Raw genomic sequence first — 13,991 nt, forward strand, 5'->3', positions numbered from 1 at the left:
TCTTTAATTTATATTATTGTTGAAAAAGATAATATAAATATTGTTTTAGAGATTTATTCAAACAATACATAAATTGTAGAAATAGATCTATGTATTGTTTATCGCTTGTATTGCTAGATAATGATGGTTAGATGCATGTTTAGGTGAAGAAATTACCTAAAGTTTTGTTTAACAATTATTACAATGTTATTTAGGAATAAATGATATTGAGGCAATACTAGATGGTATTCATGAAATTAGAATTCATATACATGGTTTGAGGGAATGCATGAGTTTGGAATAGTGAACACTAATCTTGGCAAAGCACTTTTTATTTGAGAAAACCATATTTTACTATCTTAGTTTGTTTCTAAAATTCGAGATAAATTCCAAACATAAACCAAACCCATTTTTATTTATCAACTTAAAATGATCACAACTATAGAACGGCGGTAATATCACCCAATCTCTGTGGATACGATACAAAAATATTTGCCTTGAATATACTTTTCAATAATAAGCATATGATAGTCTAACATTTTTGCAGTATTACATGATTTTCCTCCTACATTTGAGAGTACATGCTGCCCCACATTTTTGAATTGTTGTTTCCTTTTTCATGTTTGTTCTTACCCTTCTGTTAATTTTGAGATAGAGTCCCAAAGCTTGCTTCCTACCTCAGAATCTTTCTTCACGATCCCTCTGTTACATCTAATTACTTATGAGTCAGTCATGGAATTTCCCAGATGTGAAGAGCTACTCGAAATGTCTTCATACCCTGAGTTTGCCACCTTAACCGATCCCGAATGGCTTCTTCTATTGGATCTGGGAGCCAAACAGTCATAAAAAGAGGGAACGACATTGACCTTTTCCCCCAATCCTTCCACTACCCTAGTTTTCTTTGAAATGATTTTGGAATCCACTATGTTCCTACAAGCCCCATCGAGAGACAGAAGGCCCTCACCCACCGAGAGACCCAACTTCTTCTTAGGCCCAATGTTGATCTTTTCAGAAACAAGCCCACTAACTGCCTTTTATAAAACAGACCCACAATTCTTCATATGACTACCTACCTCTGAAAAAGTCCCTTCTATTTGATCCTCTGTGATACGCTGCCACTTGTCTTCATTAGTTTCCCCCACACGGCTACTATTGAATGAGTCAACCTCTTCAGACTCGACAAAATTTGAAAAGACTTTCTTGGACTTTGAAGTCTTTTTTATTAAAGGATTTTCTAGTAGGACATAATGAGCCTTTTCAAGAGTAGACCCTATGATATCCCTATTATATGTAATCCCCTGAACCTCTCTCCTACCATTCTCTGTAAGCGCAGACCTAGGCGCCTCTTCACCATCATGTGTCTTCTCCTCATTAATGAAATCCAAGGTAGCCTTTGTCTTTTCACCCTTTTCTGACTCACCTTCCATATCCTCATCTGAACTTAATCCATCCACCGATACTTCCGACCCTGATTCATCAACACCATACCTCCTTCCTACCAGTATCTCCGGCAAACTTGGAGACTCCTCCTACACATTGATTCTAATCGACACACCATTTATAAAAACAGATAAAACTTCATTAATCAGAGCCAAACATGTAGTTCTTATCTTGATTCTTGCAACGTCCATATTGACTTTTGCCTGAGTTTTATCATCACAGTACATAAAAAAACCCATTGTTGCAGAAATAAACTCAAAGAATCTTCTCCCCCCAAGCATGAATAGGAATCCCATAACACCTTAGCCAAACACATCTTTCCCGATCTACTACCTCAGGGGACCAAGGCGTTATCTCCTTAAACCAATTCTTCCACCAATCCCTACGTTCTTCAATAAAAGATAATGCTTCTCCTTCAATCAAGTCTTCTAGCAGGCATGTGTTTGCTCCTAAAGAAGTTACTCTAACTGAAAAAACACCCTCTTCATGAAATGCTTTCTTCATGTTGTAAGCAAGTCCTGGTTCCTTCGTGATCCCCACAAACGCCTTCTCATAGTAACTCACCTCCTCCTCATCCGTTTCAAAACACAAGGAGCTGCTACTATCAAAGTTCCTGACGAAATCTTTCCTCCCCTCCTGCTTGTTAATAGTAACTTCAACAAAAGAACGAGAGTCTCTCTTATAAGTAAAACCTTTAAAGACATGTTTGAAAGGACCCTCCTTTCTCACTGACTTAAAGGTCTCGTCTGATCTCCCCTTCACAAAGTGATTTGATCTACCTTCCCCCTTGTTCCCTCTCTGGAATCTGGGAATGTTGGCAAACATCTTTCTTCCCTCCAGAAAAATATTATCAAGCTTCGTTGCTAACATCCTTTCACCCCCCGCATTAAAGAAGCGACCAAACCCGTATCTTCTTCCCCTCTTGTCTCTTCTCGGCAGAATAATCACCTCGTCGACAGGGGTGGCCCTGAGCAAGGGCTCGTGGGGCGGGAGCCCAGGGCCCCATAATTTTAGGGGCACCAAAAATATTTTTTTACCCCTATATATATTAAAAGAAAATTTTCTAATATAAAAATACTTGCTAGAATTTTATTTTTGATAAATACTGACTAACAAAATTATAGCGGCATTACAAAGTAAGAATTAATTAATAAAAGAATGTAATTTTCCATAAATAAAATAAAGAGTAGAATAAAATCAATTAATATTATGATGAAAATCCCCTAAAAACAACACTATGATGAAAATCTGTCTCAACTCACACAACTGAATCTTGAGTCTGTTGAAGAGTATTTCCGAAATAACTATTTCTTATATATGGCAGATCAAACAATTGGCTCACTTGATAGAAGATTTTAGCAGTATAGCACATATGAAAATATTTTTGAATTCTTGTTTAGTATTGAAAGGCTTAGATCATTATCTGATAGGGACTTGAAAGCATGTTGTAAACATCTTGAAACTTGTTAAAACATGACGATTCTGTTGATCTTGATAATGAAATTTTGTTTGAAGAATTTAAATTAATTAGAAAAGTTTTAACAATTGAATCAAAATCAAGCTATATGATATTGAGTTTTTTAAATACTTTTAATTGTTTTTCTAATACACGCATACGTTATAGAATAATATAGACTATTCCTACCAGTGTTGCATCTGCTGAAAGAAGTTTTTCGAAATTAGAATTATTAAAATCTTATTTTAGATCTACTATGTCACAAGATAGATTAAATAGTCTTGCATTGATTTCAATTGAAAATAATTTTTTGAGGAACCTTGAGTATGGACAAATTATTAATGATTTTGCAATAAAAAATATTAAGAGGACGGTATTTAAATAATTTAAAGGTTTGGTAAAAAAAATTATAGAAAAAAAATCGGATCAAGAAGAAGAAGAATAAGAAGTCTCTTTATAGTGATTTATGTTTTGATGTAATATAAACATTGATTCTAAGATCCATACTTATATTCTTTTTGCACAATATCAAATGAAAATGTGTTTTTATCCAATTATTTCTTTTATCCTTATGTATTTATTGTTAAAAACAATTTTTGGACACCACTCTTTTGATTCGCCCAGTGCACCCAAATTCAAAGGACCGGCCCTGCTCGTCGATCTCCCCCAGATTCTTGAACTCTTCATACAAATCCTTCGTTGTCCACTTATCTCCAAACTCAGTGGTGAAGAAGGAAGAAGAAGATTCTACACCCTTGCCTACTTTGGCATCCACTTTCCTAGTTCTCCCAGCAGCGTCCCATTTGACATAATTTCTCCTCCTATTTGAGATTGTACTTCATTCACCTCCGTTATGCATTGCTAACAGAGACTATCACCACATACTACTTTCTCTTGTTCTTGTAATAAAGATTTACGAACTTTACAGATTTTGGATCTGTCTTCCAATTTGTTGAACGGGTCACTAACTCAAGTTTTCGGCGGTGATTCCATTCGTTACTTGAATATTTCTTACAACAAATTCTCCAGCAAAATTCCGCCAGAGTTTGCTGAGAAAATTTTGAGAAACGCAACGGTTGATCTCTCGTTTAATAATCTCACTGGAGAGATACTGGATTCACCTGTTTTTTTGAATAAGGAAGAACCCTCTATTGATAATATACTATTTGTTTGATTGATTATGAGTTAAAAAAATTTAGGGAAATGTTAATGAGTGCCTTCAGGGTAATGGTTAAGACTTTAAAATAATAAATTTATCTCGGTAATTTACGTATTTAGTGACTTGAAAATTGAAATATTAAATTTTTTATAAAATATTTTTTTTAGAATGTTTAATCCTTGCCGTAAGGACACTCTTTAACAAGACCCAAAAATTTATAGGTACAATATTTATAAGCATATGATAGTCTAACATTTTTGTAAGTATTACATGATTTTCCTGAGAGTACATGCTGCCCCACATTTTTGAATTGTTGTTTCCTTTTTCATGTTTGTTCTTACCCTTTAGGAGAATCTGTAACACATTTCCCTTACATTAATTCTACCACACTAATTATTTAATGCGCCGTGCACGATCGCGTGTAGGAAGAAACGTGCTCAACAAGGTATTTCAAATTTGACGCAACTGCGTAGAAAGTGTTGCCACTTTAGGAGACAAAGTGACGGCGGCGGTGGCATTTTTGTCGGTGGCGATAACGGCGGTTACGTTGGTGGTAACACGTTTACATCGGGGACACATGGATAACGTTGAAGCTGGAAGTGGTTCGGAACTGTGAGGGGATAACACAGTTGGTGGACCCACTTTCATAGCCCTAAGTTCCTCAACTTCTCTTTGAAGCCTCCTGTTCTGCTCTCTCAAAGATCCAAACCACCTCTTCATGTACTCGCACTCCATCTCTGTCTGCTTCAACTTGCTCCTGCATGTTCAAATATTAATTTTGTTGATGCAACTGAAACAAGACAAAGATGATGATATGTCTTGTTGATGGATGATGATAACTCAGTTCATGATGCTTAATGCATGGTGTGGTGTAAAGGAGTAAATCGAGTGGTCAAAGGTGCACTAAGTGATAAGTGCAGTGAGTGTAGAGTGTAGCACACGAGGGTTGAATAAAACAACATTCACGGTGCTATGATTATTCACTTGTCTGCTTTATTTAGGACACTAATCATTATGTTTTTTCTCACACATGATCTTATTAACACTTGAACGACATCATTATTGATTGCTCATTTTGTACTAACCAGTTTCCTATTCTTACTCCATTCCACTTTATAAAATCATTTTATAAGATATCTTAATTCTTCAAAATTGTGGCAGTTTGTAACGTCAATGAAAAACGTTCAGTAACAAGTGCTAGAGAGAAAGACCGTTAAACAAGTGGGTTTTCATGTCGAGGACATACTATCACACTCTTCATCATATTTTTCATTGTCATTATATAATTGAACAACCATTCACACGAGACGTCGAATTACACATAGATTATTTTAATGGTCCATATTACATAAAGATAAGATCACATAATTTCAGATATTTAATTTATTTTCACACTCAAACTATTTTTCACTCATTCACTAACCTAAATGTTACAATGCTAACCTTGCAAATTTATCTACATTTTATCGTACTAAAAATTTACTGTACCACACCAAAACTTTATTTCAACAATTCAGTATCCATTTCTAATTCCTTATCAAAATAAATATCAAAATTCAGAAATACATTTAGTATTATTTATTTTCTAAACACATTTTTTTATTATGACTATTGATTCAACTTAAAATAAATGTTAATATATTATGCATAAAACTAATATATATATATATATATATATATATATATATATATATATATATATATATATATATATATATATATATATATATATATATTTCAACTCCATTTATCACTAAACTAATAGTCAGTTTTCCACGTAAAAAGATATAAACACTTAAAAGAAATGGTCATAAGAAAAACACAGGGTCAACACAAAGACAAACTCTACGCTCCACCAAAGTCATCTAGAGCAAAATAATTCACCAAAACACGAAACATAAAGGACTAAAAAATCATAGTTCACTTCTCTAAAAACCCTAATAAATTAAGCAAGTGTGAAATGAAAAGGAAGTTCAGAGTCACACATTACCTCGAAAAGATGAACCCAATAGCTCAAACTAAAAGGGGTGGCACATACACGAATTAGGAGGTAATGCAAGGAGATTGAAAAACATATAGGAGGTTGCAGATGCGGGAGAAGAGCTTTCAAAGATTCACAAATTGATAAAAGAATAACGCCATAATTCCAAAACTCCTGATATATTTCACAAGGAAGATGACCCATGTGATCCTCGCGTCACTAACATTTGAGATTTCATCGCACATTGTTCACGAGCACTCAAATGCCTTAGTACTAGGAGGGAATAATTATTGTCAGACGTAGAGAAGAGTGTTGAAACGTACTTGTGAAATCTTACTGATCACGAGGAAGACATTTAATGCACCTTTTACGAAAGATATCAATATCCTATCAAGACTCTTTTGTTTCCTTCCACCAGAAGTGTGATAAAGACAAGCCTAGAAAAGCCATCGTTATATGATGTAGGAACAAATTCTAAGGGACAACTATTTTGGACCGTTTGCAAGGCTCGTGGAGAAGGTCCATTAATTACAAGCATGGAAGGTTAAGACGCATCAAACAGGTGGACCATCATCCCTAGGACACACGATCACACCCTCCATCGCATCTCTTATCATTGATATATAATTGAACAGTTTTCAACACGGAGTACCGAATCGCATGCAGATGGTTTTAACCATCCATACTATATACATACTAGATAGCATTATTTCAGGTATTCAATTTATTCTCACTCTCAAATTACTTTTCCCTCAATCATTGACTTTAGCGTTGAAGGGCTAATCTTGCCAGTCCATCCCCTCTCTGAAGTACCGGAAGCTTGTTTCGTCGAACCAAAACTCTATTCTATCGCTCCACTATACACATTTCTAGTTTCTTAACGGAATAATGACGCCGTATGCGGGAACCAACTCTTGATTCCTATCGCATTTCTATTAAAATTAACCACCGTCTCTTCACCGAAGAGATCATTAATCTTTTTCTCTCAAAAAGACCTAATAACGAACTCGGGAAGCCATGGTAAGATCAAAGATGTCACTCAAATTCCTCCTCCGCCGACAATTGAGAATGCTCCAACTCTTTTGACCTCTTCGTTCGTTCATACTCCCGAATCGACCTACCGAACATAATTGTGATATATAATAAACTTTAAAAAAAATGCATTAAAAAGACGAATTTTTAAGGGCATAAATTGATTTGGCAAATTAATGAGATCTATGACAATTATGATTGTTATATTTTGAGTCAAGATATTCAATATATATTTTGAAAGTCCATGAGTCATAATGGTAAAGTGGGAGCAAAAATAGGATTAGCCTTACCTGGCCCTACGGTTTTGAAACCACACCTCCACTTGTCTTGGTCGGAGTTTCAGCTGCATTGCCAAACACTCTTTCTGCTTCTGCATATTAAATAAATATAGCATGCATCTCTTATGAACATGGTTAATATTAATATTGATCATGACACAAAAAGAAAGATTTTGGAGATTAGCATACTGGGTTTAAAGTGTGGTTTTTTCTAAAGCTTTCTTCAAGGAGACGAGACTGTTCCTTTGTAAGCCGGAGTTTTTTGCGAGGATTAGCGTTGCTTTCTTCTTCCTCTTCTAATCTCATCCATTCTTCTTCTATGGCTACTTGGTTCATGTCCAACTTTTTTGCTGTAGTAACACAACACCCAATTTATATTATAATCACACGTTATTATATATTTATATTTATATATGTATATGTATAATTTCAAACTTTATTGACCTAACAAAAAGGAAGATAGCATGATCAAAATCATGAGAAAACGATACAAAATTAAGGCAAATAAATTATGAAACTTGTACTGTGTGTGCTGCTTACCAGATGATGATGAGGTGAGAAGAGTGATTGGTGAAGAAGCAAAACCTGGGACAGATATGGTCAATTCTAAGCTGGAGGAACTTGTAGGTAAAACTGCCATAGAAGAAGAAGAAGAAGATCCCTTGATGAAAAGAGAGGAAAAAGGTAAATTGAAGCAAACAAAATAGGAAACAGAAGAGAGAAGCAGCAAAGGATATATCATATATATGATGTGATGAATGAATTGTTTGGAGAGAGAAAAACGTCAAGATATAGTATAGAAAACTCATATTATAAACAAATGAGGGATATTATATTATAAACAAATGAGGGATATTATAAATAAAACGATTTCTCAATACATCTCATGACTCTCTTATACACCGCACGACTTTTTAAAAATGCCTTCTGTTTCCGTAGATGTATCTCCGAAAACATTTTTTTTTAAAGTTTTTTTCGTAGATACATCTACGAAAACGTGTTTTAAGACTTCCGTAAATGCATCTACGAAAAGATTTTGTATGTGTATCTACGGAATAAAATTACGTTAAACAAAAAATAATACTTTCAGAGATGCATCTAAGAAAGTACGAGAGAAAATTGGTCAATTCGATAATGCATAAAAGACTCATAGGATGGGATGAGAAATTGTCTATAAATAATTGGTCGTAGAAAGGTTTATTGATAATGTATTGAAAATCAAAAGTAATATTATGTGAGGAAAAACGTATATATAAAGGGGTGCAATTGTTTCTGAAATATTATGAGCATGGTCGTCTAAGCACTTATTAAAAATAAAATAGTAATAACAAAAGAGGAGTGACAAATTGCCAAAACATTCATCAACTTTTACGGTGCAACAAATGAATTATGGTTTAAAATGTTAAAAGCTCGGTATGAGGATGTGAATCTCAAGTTGAGTTGTGATAATGCTAACGTTAAGAAGGAAAGGAAATCGTCGGTGTGGTGGACGGACTTATCCTCATTGGGAAAAGAGTTACCGGAGAATTTTTTTACTAACAATTTTCATTTTCAGGTAGGAGACGGTCACAAAATTTCTTTTTGGAAATCTCTCATTGGATTGAAGTCGGCCCATTGAAGGATTTTTTCACGAATTTATACAACATTTCTTTATTACAAAATGTTTCAATCGGTGCTTTAGGAGGGTGGTCTATTGGGGCTTGGTTTTGGGGAGACTTAGGCATTCCCGCTAATTGCTTTTTAGGTACTGTTGCTGGCCCAATAGAAGCTATTTCTACTGTTGGATATGTGAATGATGCTGCTGCCCCGAGTGTTGCTGCCACTGTTCCGTGTGATGCTGCCACGGCCCAGGTCACTTTTGATTTGTCGAGAACGCAGGAAACTATTGCGCAGGATGCTGCACCTGCTTCTCAAGATGCTCCTATTCAGTTCCGTAATGATACACTGGATGCAGCCACTGTTTTGAACAATGATTTTAACAAGCTTTCGAGGTTGCTTGCCGAGGTTAGGTTGGTGGAATCTCGAGTGGATTCGGCTAATTGGAGGTTCCAAAAGGATGGAGTTTACACAGTTGCTTCTTGCTACAATATTCTTTGTAGTTTTTTGGTTCCTTATGGTCCGGCCAATCGCTCCGATTCGGCTTTCTTAGATATTTGGAAGGTAGAGGTACCATTGAAAGTAAAGGCCTTTGGTTGGAGATGTTTCATCAACAAACTTCCGACGAAGGATTCTCTTTTGTCTAAAGGTATCATTGCTCATACCGTGAATTTTGATTGTGTTTTTTGTGACATTTGGAAAGAATCCCCATTACATTCGTTCTTATATTGTCATAATTCCGGTATGGTATGGAGGGAGATGGCCGAGTGGATTGATCTACCTTTTAAAAGAGGATTAGATTTCAAAGAGGATTTTATTTATTGGAGCTCCTATTGCCGGTCTAGGAAAGTCAAAAGAGGAAAAGTTGGTACCGTTTGGTTAGCAATTTTATGGAGCCTTTGGATGCGTAGGAACGACATAGTTTTTAACAACGGCACGTGGAATTCGAGGGATGTGGTTTGGAGTTGCAAGGCTCTTGTGTGAAGGTGGTCTTATATCGGGAAAATTAATCATTCCAATTATAACTTCTTCGAGTTTAGCAATAACCCATTGTTTTACTTAAGTTAAGTTTCATCGGTTTGTAATTTTCTTTTTTGGATTCCGGTTGGTGTATTTTCGAATGGTTGGCGATTTATAATATTTCTTTCAAAAAAAAAAAAATTCATCAACTTTTACGGGTTGATCTTGATTTTCACACAAAACAACTTTATTTTTTTTCCTTCGAAATTACATGTTTTAAATCATAACCGTCCAATCATAATCGAACGAGCTTAATGCGGGAATGAGGGCTTTTAACTGTAGCAAATCTGAATCCAAAATTGTAGACTTTAACTAAGAAGGTCTCCTGTCAAAAAAAAAAAAAACTAAGAAGGTCTCAATGTAAGGAAGGATAATCTCCATCTTTTCTTAATAAAAAATCTCATTAAAATAAAATGATGGAGTCACATAAAAAAGTTATGATACAACGGAACTGTCAAAATACACTTTAGCTTTTCCCTTTTAATAATCGTAAGAGGAGTTATGCTTACACCAATTTTCTTACACCTATATTTATATTCAGTGTTTTAAAACCTGGACCTGGCGGTTTAACAGTATTTTTTTATTTTTTTATTTTTTTTATTTTAAAAAATTAAAACAACGTCGTTTTGACTATTTTAATGAGAAATTAAAATAAAAAATAAAATAAAATAAAAAATAGTTGTAGATGCGGATGATTTTGTTACTGATAATTTTGATATCGAAGACGGAGATCCAAACATTGAAACAATTTTTCTTTTTTTTTAAATAAAATTTATTAAACAATTGAATTATTTTGTTATAAATTATTCAATTAGATTATGTTGCAATTAAACTTTTGTTTGCAATTATATTTTATAATTATGTACTATTTTATTGTGTGTAATACCTATGTGTAAAATTTAAATTTAAATTATGAACTTGTGAATTTATTTATAATATGATATTTTTAAAAAATTTAAGTGCTAGTTATATTTTATAGAGACTGAATCATCCGGTTCGACAGATTTTATACCTATATAATTTTGTTATAACGACCGGTCTATTCAACCGAGTTCTCCGGTTTAACCCGGTTTAGTCATGCAGTTCGACCAATGACTCAGTGGTTCGACCAATAAACCAGTGACTCAATACCCTCACCGATTTAATGTCCGGTCCGGTCCGGTCCGATTTTTAAAACACTGCTTACACCCTATAAAATACTACAACTACATATGTTTAATTGTATTGGAAAAAGTGAAGAAAAAAAATTAAAGCAAATAAAAAAAACAAACCGTATTAAAATACGGTGTAATTGTCAAACTTGGTGTACAAATATCATTCTTGTAATCATAAATCAATGTTGTGTTCGAATTTAATGAAATAAATATTGTATATATCTATCAAACTCAAATTCATTTACATCAAATTCTTAGTTAATTGTAGTTAATCTAAAAAAACTAACTACATATTCTCATATATCTAAGCCTTGAGTAATCTCTCTCTCTCTCTCTCTCTCTCTCTCTCTCTCTCTCTCTCTGTGTGTGTGTGTGTGTGTGTGATTGCGTTTAATGAATTGATCCATCTTTTGAAAGATGAAGGAATAAACTCGAGCTTGTTAGAAAAATCTTCATCAAGAGAATCCTTTGGAGAAGCAGTAGAATCACCCCCAAAAGTCTCCTTCGAACAAACAATCACAATAGATGAAAGATCATTTGATGAATTTGATGAATGAATGACATCCATAAGAAATGATGAAGAAGTCTCATGGATTTGTGAAGGAACTTCATCTATCGAAGTCATTATTGAAAAAGTTTTATCTAGTAGAATATTTGAAGAAGCTTAAGCAGAATATTTAAAAATAAAGATTATGAAGAAACAACATCCAGAAGAATTTATGAAGAGTCAACTTCTAGAAGAATCTTCAGGGACCCCTCATATCAGATCTCTAGTGAAGAAGATGTAGCAATTAATGATTAATTAATGAGATCAAGATATTCAAATGTATTCAGATATATATACCCAAGGATACATTAGAAAATTCTAATGAAGCGTTTTCTCAAATAAGAGAATTTGGTGAAGAAAATCATGTGTGCCTCAATGCTTCGTGTTTCTACAAAGAACATTATTTGGATATCCCTAGTGTGAACCATGCGAGACCGCAACATTACTGTGTTTAAGGGGTATTTTAGGTGGTTCTTTAGGGATACAAGGAGTGGCAGCCATTGTTGGGTTGCTCTCTGATCTCCCTGTTTTCATTTCTTTTTGTGTTATTCATGCGTTCTCCCCCCCCCTTTTACTTGGTCTCCAGGGCCTCTTTATAATGTCAACCCTCGTCCCATCTGAATAGTCATGATTAATAAGCTTTATGGTCATAACAAACGTAACCACCCATTTAACTATTTGCAACAAATTCAATAAGTACTTGTAACTGTTTCATGACTATTTTGTCGACCCTTTGTAACACACACACTTTTATTTGGCTTTTCATAATCCGAGGAATAACCCGGAATATACACAGACTATGACTGTTTATATATGTATGTTTCCTCCTTTTTTAGTAACATGGATGGAATAACTGCGCTACCACTTTTACTGCAGAGCGGGTTTCATCAAGCTTTCTCAATGTTTGCTGGTTGTAACATGATTTTAGCCATCGCTGCAGCTGCCCTTTGTGCCTACATTGCCCCTGCAGTAGTTGGTTATAACATGATTTTAGCCAGTATAGAGCTACTGTTGAAATAGTTTTGTTGCAGGTTAAACGACAGAAGCTATTATTTGTATTGGATTGTCATAGAAGAGAGCAGTAGTGAATTTATGACACCTTATGCATTTATCTTTCTATATGAGAACCAACTATTCTTGACATTTCAAAATCGAACTGTGATTTCCTGTGTGCAGAAAGGCCGTCTAACTGAGGAGGATGCCCGATTTTATGCAGCTGAAGTTGTTGATACTCTTGATATCAGATCTCTATGATGTTGTCGCCATGAGGCTTCTTGAGTGTGTTTTTGAACATTACAATGTTCGTTGTCTGGAAGTTTCTATAGTGCAAGCATTTGAAATATCGGTGGTTAGTATTTTGTCTGTTAATTTAAGGAAATCTATTATGGTATTGTATCATAGATGTGTAATCAAATGTGTAACTCCAGTGTTGGCTTGCAATTTCTTTTTTCAAACACGAGATTGATAGGAAGCATTCACTTGATCTTGTAAAACAACACTTGAATTTCAATTGCAAGGAGGAAGAGGCCACCTATGTTTACGAAAAACTGTAGAAGCATGACAAAGATTTTCCAAGTTTAATGAGATTTGTTTTTGGATATTGTTTTATAATTTCATTTTTTTGGTTAATTTGATGTTCATAAAATATTGATGTTAGTTTTGAATGGTTTACCATTGCAGCTTGTGTGGAGCAATCGTAAAATCGTTAACACCGTTGTGGGTTGATGAAGAAGCATATTAGTTTTGTTATCTGCATAAGAATTTCGCTAACATTATGCCTCTGAATTTTTGTTTGTCGAAACTTGGTTTGTACCATAGTTTGAAAATTTGAGGTATATCAATATGTTTTTTTTCTGCAGGTGCTTGTGCAATGGCATTTGACGAGAGCGTAATAGGCAAACCAATGAGCTAAGGCATGCAATAAACAATATTTTGTTTGTCAAATTTTATACACCTAGTTAGTCAAAGTAAAAACGTTATGTATTTGTTTTAAACATGCTAACAATTTTCATATATAATCAAATTAATGTTATTTCTAATTTTCATTGTTCTCACCAGTTACAACTTTTTGTGCTTATACAACAGCAGCTACGTCTGGTGTTCTGATCTTTCCTACTATGTCACTACTTGTTTCAGGCCAATTGAAAATTAAGTTTCATAGTTGGTTTATGTATTAGATTCATAATCAAATGCTAAAACAAACTGAAGTTACATAGGATGTATTAAGTGTGTAACTTGAAATGCCTGGTATTTTTATTGAAAATAGTAAAATAATAGTTTTATGCTGATTTGTTGATATTGTAAATCCGGACATCGTAAGTATGACCATGATGGTTCAAAAGTTAGGAA

General features: G+C 34.3%; 1 protein-coding gene across 1 annotated transcript; it reads right to left on the minus strand.

Moving 5' to 3' along the window:
- Window positions 1-4,229: 4,229 nt before the first annotated feature.
- On the minus strand, window positions 4,230-8,076 carry LOC131607399 (homeobox-leucine zipper protein HOX3-like). The gene is made up of 4 exons (XM_058879407.1): window positions 7,866-8,076; window positions 7,515-7,675; window positions 7,338-7,417; window positions 4,230-4,791 (listed from the first exon to the last, which is right to left on the minus strand). Exons 1-4 carry the CDS (start codon window positions 8,065-8,067, stop codon window positions 4,485-4,487), a joined length of 750 nt encoding a protein of 249 aa, XP_058735390.1. The 5' UTR covers window positions 8,068-8,076; the 3' UTR covers window positions 4,230-4,484.
- Window positions 8,077-13,991: the final 5,915 nt, after the last annotated feature.

This window comes from Vicia villosa, linkage group LG5 (assembly GCF_029867415.1).
Source record: "Vicia villosa cultivar HV-30 ecotype Madison, WI linkage group LG5, Vvil1.0, whole genome shotgun sequence".
In the NCBI taxonomy this organism is placed as follows: domain Eukaryota; kingdom Viridiplantae; phylum Streptophyta; class Magnoliopsida; order Fabales; family Fabaceae; genus Vicia; species Vicia villosa.